This window comes from Colius striatus, chromosome 2 (genome assembly GCF_028858725.1).
Source record: "Colius striatus isolate bColStr4 chromosome 2, bColStr4.1.hap1, whole genome shotgun sequence".
Classification (NCBI taxonomy): Eukaryota; Metazoa; Chordata; class Aves; order Coliiformes; family Coliidae; genus Colius; species Colius striatus.
In genome coordinates this window covers 105116629-105126439 of record NC_084760.1, presented here as the reverse complement: position 1 = coordinate 105126439, position 9811 = coordinate 105116629, and the positions used below count along the sequence as shown (strand labels likewise).

General features: G+C 41.2%; 1 protein-coding gene across 1 annotated transcript in view; it reads right to left on the bottom strand.

The window, feature by feature from the left end:
• Nucleotides 1–1716: 1716 nt before the first annotated feature.
• The window catches only part of UST (uronyl 2-sulfotransferase), a 160571-nt gene continuing 152476 nt past the window's right edge, over nt 1717–9811 (bottom strand). Inside the window, exon 8 of the mRNA XM_061991682.1 lies at nt 1717–4906. Within this exon, the coding sequence (XP_061847666.1) occupies nt 4623–4906 (284 nt within the window). The 3' untranslated portion in view covers nt 1717–4622. The remainder of the gene's footprint in view (nt 4907–9811) is intronic.

Genomic DNA, 9811 nt, shown 5'->3' with positions numbered 1-9811 from the left:
GTTGTCCTCAGAACAACCTTCCACCTCACCTTCTGGCACTTCCGATGTGAAAGCATCAGCCATCAGCGCAGGGACACAACAGTGTGCCGGTGATGCCATTATGCACATCTGTTTTCTAAAGCCTACCGAGTTCTGAAGCTCACTTCAAGTTGCAGTTTGGCATGCCACTCCATTTCTGGGCAAACCAAAGAAAGTAAGACAGTTTTTCAGTTGCAAGTGACATATCAGCAACTGATTTCTTCTGGCTGAGATTTGACTTTCAACCTTTAAAATAGGACCCCTTCCATGCACTTTTAACATTTTGCACAGGATCTTTTCACCCTGCAATGGCTGTTTCTCACAGAGCTGCCTTCCAGCACCCTTCCCACTGTACCTGAGGGAATCTCAGCAGAGCCCGACTTTGCAAACACCCCCTTGGGACAGACCTTGCAAAAATGGTCCTGGTGATTCCAACACCACCAGACAGGCACTTCCAAGGCTTGGTGACACGTTTCTTTTTCTTTCCCACAGAGTCTGTGTGTGGAGGTCTATGTGTAACAAGGCTCAGTTCTTTTCTCTGGTCTTAGCCAAGACCAGATTTATCAACAGTGTTTTAATGTTTGCTGAAATCTTTGTAATAAAGGCTGATTCCTTAAAAATAAAACAGAGGGAATGCTGTGGTATTGTATTACAGTATTTTAGCTCTCAAAAATGTTGCCGTGTTGTTTTAGGCCACAGGTCTAATGTCACAGATGTTCCCTTTCTGAAAATGGAGGGAAAGATCAGAGCACCATTACCCTTAACTAAGAATTAGAGACCCTTATTTTTTAAGATGTAGAGTTTTACTCTTCGGCTGACGATGTTTTGTTCATTTGGTAAGAGGACCTAAGTTAGCTTTTGGTGTGGTTTCCTTTGAAGGTCAAAAAAATCTACTTTTACATGGACTACTTTTATTACAGTAAGTGCTGAAAGGAGGAAGAATTCCGACAAAAGGTACTTGCAGGTCTGTTCTCCAATGTTTAAAATGTGTGAGTTGGTTTGTGTCTTCAAGATACTGTGTACTACTCTATTATTATACCACTCAAACAATTTATCAAAGGTCCAGTGATAAAGAATCACAAAGAAACTGAAGTGCTTCGGGTGCAACACCAGCTTCACATACCTTCTGTTCTGCTGAGCTACTTCCCTACACGTAACTGGAGAACTCTTCAGATACGCAGACTTAGCTTTGCATCATCAGCCCAATTTATGTGGAAGAGAAGTAAATTAAACAGGAACAAAACCCAGCACCATCTGTCACTGTCACTTCAAACTAAAATTTATCTTTTCCAGAATGCTGCACTTCAACAACAGTTGATTCTCCCTTTCATGTGAAAGCACTGATGTTTCACTTGCATTACAACATCACTCTGGACTATTGGAGCTGTCTAGTAAAATTCAGTGTACGGAGACCAAGATGTTTCTCTCCCGGACAAAACATTCTCTACTAAGCAGCTAAAAAGCACACTTCAGGGTACATAGTACACAATAATTCTACCTTCACTCTGACACTTTCACACAGTTCAGGATCTAGAACAACCCAGGAGCAACCTGCCCCAATCTGGCCACTAAGTATGACCTTCAGATGATAAACGGTGCCATACTCAAATCCTGCTTTGCTCGGTGCAACTCCAACGTCACACCCATGGCTGCTGTACCCAGGCGAGAAAACTACTGTAAGCAAGGGGACTATGGGGCTAGGAAGAAATGCACAAGTTTTATTTTTAAACATCATTGGACTGAAAAATAGAGAGTCATATGGCTTATTTATATTTCAGGAGATGGAAGTGAATAAGTTAAAGAATATTTCATCCCAAAACATACGTTGCTTTCATTTATAGCTAAGCTAATGTACACATATGCTTTTTTATCTTCATAAATGTCAAGCACCCATCTTTTTTCCCCCACAAAGACTTACAAGTACATGCACGGCACTTCCTACAAAGCTGTCGTGGGCTAAAGGCTTACAAACATTGATTCCTTTTTGGAATAAGAAATATTAATCAGACCAAAATATAATCATTTAAATCAACGTCTTCCTGAGCAACTTAGAATTTGGAATGTGCTGAAACGTTTCAATAAATAAGTCAAAGGTTAACCAGCTTAAAACGTACCTTGTAACAATTCAGTAAAATGTATTTCATGACAGACAAACAGGCTGTAGGACCAGGAATCTTAGCTGCTATGTGCCAGATAAATTTATGAAGTACCATTCAAGGAGGAGAGGCCAGGTTGATCGCTATGAAAAATACAGCGTTAAAACGTAGTGAGTAAATCATTAAACAGGTTTTGTATTCAGGTTATAAGTAGTGATGGCTGAAGATACCACAAAATAAACAGATAAAAATAGACTTTACGGTAAGCAGCAGTGAACTTGCAGGAAGGGTGAACGTGTTAAGTGACTGATTACTCTGTTACAACGTTGGCAAAAAGGATTTAAACAGAATTTCAGAAAGGTGAGAGTATTAGTTCTCTTTCCAAAATATAACAGCTCCACAGTGTGTAAACTAATCATTACTCTTTCAATGTAATTTCATAGAAACCACTTAAAATATACAATGCAGCAGGTTCATATTTTAGCTAATACGTTAGTTGTTATCTGTGCCATTTTCAGCTTCCTTTAATGTGTTCTGCCATGGTAGTGCATTGCTACCACCAACCTGGGATATTAATAATGAGAACAGAATCTTCTACATAACATTTTCTGTAAGTCAGCATTTTGTCTTAACACAATTACACTTCTTTAGTTTTGTTCTCCGCGTGTAGGTACAGTAAAGGTTGACTGGTGATGAAGATGGGCCATAGCGTAGCCCATATAATGGCTCTCAGCAGGCTCATGAAAGAGGACACCCTTGGAAAGCACATTGGAGTTTTGCCTGAATTTATATCCCTCGTCCATCACAAAATAACTTTTGTCTGTTACCACAAACCAGAAGTATGACCGGCAGACAGCAGACACGGTGCTGAGGTGCCCACAGAATGGGAAGCAAAAATTGCCTGGGAAGGGATGTGAGTTAGAGAGAGGTACATTGCTCCTGAAGTGTTACTGGGACTCATCCTGGCAAGGAACTTCAGCTCCTCAGCCCTGCTTCTTTCTTGTGCTCTAGGACAAGAATTTATTGCTATTATCCTCCACAAGTCCAGCTTCCTCTGATAACAATGGTGCACAAGAGCTCAAGGCGTTATCAAGACCCCTAAACGTTCCTACGTTGTTACGGAGCAGATGGCAAAATAGCTGTGCCTACTGCTGCCTGCAGCTCTGTCACTTCTGCACCACCAGTCCTGGCAGGCTCTCAAGCAGCTCACAGCTCGCATGTCACGGGGAGCCCTGGAGACTCCCATCTTAGAGACAAGTGTCTCACATGTTGGAGCTCCTTCGCTTTCCCCTCCCAGCTTCAACCCAGCCCTTTTCAAGTGTTTGCTGATACTACTTGTAGTGATTAACAAGGGCAACCTTCAGTCACTCTCTTAACAACGTATCATTGCATTTCTTTGGCTTCACAAGACATACCTTCCTTTGTTTCACCATTCTGCAATATTTCAACTAGAGAAGTTGCATGTGGCCATACTGTTAATTTTACTTCTAGCCATCCTAAAATCAGGTGCCTGCTTTTTGTGCCAGTGGGGTCTGCTGCGACCAGCTTCAGATGTGAACAACTAAATTATGTGATCGCAGAAATACAGGTCATGCTTAACAGGAGTTCCAGAGCATCTCAGGTTGTTTAACGAAGGACTTTTTCTGTATCTCTTTGGATTTGTGACCCTTAAGAAGAATAAAAAAATTCTACCAATATCCTTTCTGAACATAAAACCTATATGCTGCACCTTTTCCTCAGAGTCGAATAGCAGTGTACTCCACTGCGGAAACAAAACTCTACTGTTCAGGTAACCCCGCCTTAGACTTTTCATCCATTGTTGCCGTTCACTGACCTTGTAACTCTTTCCACTCTAGAAGGGTTTACCGAAAACATCTGCTTCCTGTAACTTGCTTTATGGACACTAATGTTAATTTGCCAAAACAGCATCCTTGCTCATCTGGCACAAGGTACTTCAGAAGCCACTATCTTGCTCCTTTCTGAACCTGTTATCCTTGGAAGCGCACAGACACGGCAATGGCTCTGACTGCACTGCTGGGATACCAGTGTGCTCTGGGCAGAAAGAGGCACTCTTCCCAAATGGCTCACATTGCCCTTGGTTCCCATTGCCGGTAGTTAATGCTGCAGTGTTACACAATGATGACTTGTTTCTGGAGAAGGAGAGACAAGAGAGTCTGTAAAACAAACTTTTCAAGACCTTCTAATCTATTATGTTATGTTTTGCAGGTTCCCAGAGGACTACTGTGTACTCCAAAAGTTACTTTGTGACAGTAGATACTTCTCTCTTAAACTATGCTATAGCCAAGAATGCTTTAGAGCCAACATCGCACAACGAACCTGCAAAACCAGGTGTTTCCCGACAACCCCGGCATGTGGGGATGGTCTCTTCCATTTCAAAAGTGCTGCACATTAACTCAGTTCCTTAAGGAATTACTTTTAACAATAATTAAAAAAATCTTAAGAAAGCTGGAGGGGCCACCGGAAGAGAAAGGAGAGCTCTTCCATCCATCACCTTTTATAGATATCCTCTAGCCACTTTTCATCATCTTCTTCCTCATCGTCCATTGGTTCCTCTGTTTCCAGTGGAGAAGGAATGAAGAACTCGGGTCTGGGACGCGGTTTCCTGATATGAGACTTGAGTCCAAACTTGCGCTTTAGCAGGTGGAACTGTTCTTTGACATAGTAATAAAACTCGTATTCGTATCTCATGCGTTGGTAGAGGATCTGTATTGCTTCTGGAGATGGGACGGTCTTTTTCACTGTCACAGTCAGGTTGCCAAGTTTCCTATGTTCTGTAAGAAACAAAAAACAGGCAATGTGGTGGGTGCCGATTAACGAGACTGGACCTAAACGTGTCTCTTAAAAGGCTTTTTTAAGATTAAGGTCCTACTGCATTACTGGTACAAATGAGTTCAATCTATCTCCTTACGAATGGATTTACTTTTAATGAGAGATGGAGAATACAGAACTTGAAGTCAGGCTTGCATGCTTAAGTATGGCTAGTTGATACATGGCATTTGGCACTGCGCATAGTCACCAAGGATCTTAATTTTCAATGGTTATCCAAAAATGCAAATTAGGCCATACTAATTATGAGCACAAACTACATGTAGAGAAACCCCTAATTTTACCTAGTTTAGGAAATTTTGCCTGATGCCTGTGAACCACATAGCTGAGCAGAAGTAATAATTACCCCTGTGGCATCCCACGTGTCATGTCTCAGTAGTGCCTTACTGCTCAAATCTAAGCAGATATTTATCAGCCTGAATCCATCTCAAGCGAGCACTGAAGCATTGTTGGCACCACTACAAGACAACTCAAGACCAAATGTGCCCGTTGCCTTTCCCATCCTGTTATACCTGTTAATTAAACTAGATTCCTGTCGTGCTTTGAGACTGGGAGATTTCAGTATGTTTTTCTTCACCTGACAACTTCTGCTTTGGTAAACTAAAATAAAACACCTTTAGTACTGATAAAGAATTAGAGTTACTGACAGAAATACTGAATTGCCTCTTCGCCTCCTCTCTCAATGTATTTGAACAAAGTGTAAAGCAAACTCTCAAGGCAATAATTTTTCTGTTTTCTCCCAGATGGCAAGAGGGTGCCAGAAGACCCTAAATATTTTTCTCTTCTCCAAGACAGGATCATATCTGAAAGTCAACTGTGAAGAAGAAAAAGCTGCAAGTACTGACCTGTACCATCACTTTATCCCCCCCAACAACTGCAACTTTCTGTAGAAGTGGAGATGAATGCTACACCAATGAAGGACTAGATTCTTTAGTTAGGTTTTCTGAAAGCTCAGTACTCCAATCCAGTAAGCCTTGTGTGCTACTGAGAGAATGTGATGTCCGTGTAAATGACTGTAATAGTCTCGGAATACACCTGGGCTCAGTTACAGCAAGACAAACAGGCTTGCATGGAAGCAAGGAGATGCCAGTTAGACACGAGTAAAAACCTTTTTCATGGCAAGGTTAGGCAGTGCAACTACAGCAAGTTACAAAAGTTGTATCTCTGCAGGTTTTTAAAAGAACATAAATTGATTCTTTCCTGAGGAAAGACACTTGACCAGAGGACATTTCAATGCCATTTTCCATGACTCTAAAACCAATACATTAATTTTAATCTTGTCAGTCCTTACTTCACTTCCTTGCTCTCTGTTGCAACAACAAGGTCTGCATTAGAACTGTTGGGTGGTTTGGTTTTTTTTGGTTTGTTCCAGGATAATATCTTGGCTTTCACTGCTCATGCTTCCATAATATTTATATCCTCTACTTGTGCTGTCTCAAATGCCAAACAAATCCCCATATTCTACATGACTACATAGTTAAACTGTTGCAGTGAAGAAGAGATGGATTTTGATACGGAAACCTAGTTCTTATTGTAATAGCAGTTCTGCAAGATGGAGAAATTCAAAAGATTTGGGCCATAAAGCATGGCAAAGAAACAACATACAAGAAGTAAGCAGACAATGAACATTTCATGTTTCCAATCACCCTCACTTCCAGAAGGAGTCCCTGAATCCAAACGGGTTTTCATTATGGGCTCAGTTTTGCTCATGGGAGCTGTACAAACTGAGGTCTTCTGAAGCACCTGCCAGCAAAGCCAAACATGTGCCTTGCAGCTCTATAGAGAAATACATTTTCACAATCACTTACATTTAAGGGTAACGGTTGGATGAATGGTTTCTAGTAAGAAAATTGAGTTGTTCTTGGGATTCCACAAGCATTATGTCCATCCAAGAGAAACAACTGAGAATAATTTTTTTAGGGAAGAGAGAAATTTTAAGCACAGACAAAACCACATATTTCAAGAGATACTAAAAGATAAGTAAGTCCTGCTAGCAAATGCAACAGCAACGATCTTTATACAAAAAGTTGGTGTTATTCAAGAATTTAAATCTTGAGAAGTACAACAGAAGGGTAAACCACAGCTATGTGGTGAGCATGAACTGCCTTTTTTACATTTTATTTTAGAAGATTATTGTTCATATAGCTTAGGGTATCAACACTTGTAAATACATTTTAATTTTCTGACAACAGACATACATTTTCCTACTTCAGAATAAAGGAATTCAAGAAAAAGCAACCAAGAACTGTCCATTTTAATAATTCTACATGAGACAGCAAGAGCTGCTGGGATGGACATTCTTATATTCATTTGATTTCATTGTGTCACACACACATCTAGTGCAGAAGAAAAAACTTGTATGTGAAAGAGGTATTCTCCCTCTTAGTTTTGCTTACCAATTACAGCGCAGGAATTGAAATGGAGGAGGAAAGAGAATAGGTTGACTAGATTACCAAACATAACGCTGTTCTAAATCACAAGAAAAATATTCGAAGCATTAATTCTATTTTGCATTGTACTTTTAATTCCTTATCTAAAGGAAGGTTGGTTTTCATTAGTTGGTAACAACTAAAACATGCTCCTCTGTAATTAAATGGAGCTTTTACACTGAACTTAGTTCCTTGCACTGAAATCTTTATCTCTACTCATGCAATTCTAAGCAATTCAACAACTTAGTACAGAGTTCCTTGTTCTTTAATGACAATGATGTATGGTGACATATGCTCTATACTTACTGACTGTTCCCAGTTTATCACCTGGAACATTTTTATTTAGATAGGAGTAAAATTATAAAAATATACAGAATCTGAATTAAAAATAAAGAAGTGATCTTTAACATGCTGTCTAGCTAAGGAGAAGCATAGAGGAGGGATCATGAAATGCTTGAATTTAAAACAGACATTAGCATAGAAAGCATTACCTGTAGCTAGTGATGGCGTGAAACATTTTCGGTGAAAATATTTGGATCGCCCAAGAGTTTATTCTCTTCTACGCTACCTTTACCAATAGACTGGAATAAACTAACAAATGCCTCAGCTTTTTAAGTTCTCAGTCAGGAGTTCAAGTTGGTCCTGATGGGTATTAGATGAATACACTTCAGGAGGGACACTGTTCTCAGTCTGTCCTTGAGTGATAAGGCAAGCACTGTCTTATGATTAGTGAGCACCTTAAGACATTCCTCTTTCTGGTGCTCAGCTGGTAGCTCCCGACAGCTTTGCAGTCTGGTTTTCTTTACAAACTCAGCAGCAAATATACTACTACTAAACATTGCTTAAACCTTTATACTGCTTGCCAGCTTCATTTTTATTTTACGTAGGTTGTTTCTGTTACAGAAAACTCCATTTATCTCGCTGGAAAAAGTTCTTTACTTAAACAGTCCCTCCAGGGCTCTAAGTGGGAAAAGCCACTTCTTACAGCTGCAGCTCCCTTTGGTGGCTGCTCCTCCCAGCAGAGAGAGGCACTTGTGTTTGGCCCAGGAGTGCTGCCAACGATGACAAGGTGACCGTTTTCTTGGGTGGGCGGTCAGCGCGGGGCAGGTCTAGGCCCAGGGGTTTGCTGGTGGTGTGCCAGGCAGGGAGCAGCCGGGTGCTGTGTGCCACCCTTGCAGTGGGCAGTGAGAAGGCAGTAGAATATACTCCACCTCTTGTGAACAGAGGATTGCTGGACGTGTGCAATTCTTCCTTGTCATATGCACACACCTATGTCTACGGATGTACACATACCTATAGATAGAAATATCCAGACTGTGGAAGGCTATGAGGAGTGATGTAGATTTTCTGGCTTCTGTTGGTTTGCCTCACAGTACAATCCTCAGTAACTGCAGTGTATAAATAGCTGTGAGGTGCTGGTTGTCAGATGGTGTGAGTTGGGGCTGTGCCTGGCTGCAGGCTCAGTCTTTTGATAAAACAAGTGAACTTTGCCTTTTTTTTCGCTTGAATTTTATTTAGACTGGTTTCTAATCTTAAATATTCTTAAAAAGCTCTTTAATACAAATATGAATGAAATCACAGAACTGCCCCTTGAAGTCACCTTAACCACCTCTCCTCATCATAGAAGCAAGATGGAAAAAATAGGTAGATCTGGCTTAATGCCAAGATAACGATCTGCATGTGCTACATAAACCCAGCTGTCCCACCAAAGGAACCCCATTTTATGACCTTTGAGACAGCCAACCATATGGAGGGCAACAAACTACACCATTTATTTTTTAGGGTTATTTTTTTTAAACTGTGTTTGCTTTGGCATTCTTTTAAACTACTGAAAAAGAATGTACCATACAGTAACCTAACCTCCCAATGCAGCCTGCTCATGCCTTGGAATTAAGACTAATTTTTATGCAGATATGGATGAAGGAAATTAAATTCTTTTGGGTTACCAGGTGATGAATATTTACTATCACTTTCCCCATTCACTTTTTTCCCCTCTTCTTTTTTTTTAAACAGAGAAATTGGCATTACTGCAGCAAGCCAAACCATAGGGAAAAGTGGTTTTTAGACTTTGTGGCTCAAAACCTCTTCAATTGCCATATTTAGACAAAATGATCCTAAAGGCACTTTCCACCTCGGCAGAGAATTTCAGAGCGATGCCCCCCATGGCACCTGGACCCGAGGCTTGCTGCCCAGCACTGCCTGGCTGCTCCTGGCTGAAGGGGCAGGGAGCCCAGTGCCCTCGGGGACAAGCTGGGGAGGGAGAGGTGAGCCGGCTGGAGCTGGGAAGCAGAACCGCCAGCTCGCTCGTCCCGGCGCTCACGGTGGAAAAGCCTCATGCTGAGCTGTGCTGCTCCAAGGCCGTGTGAACACGATGGCTGTCATAGATACAGCAAACTCATTTCCTGGAACTACACGGGGAGG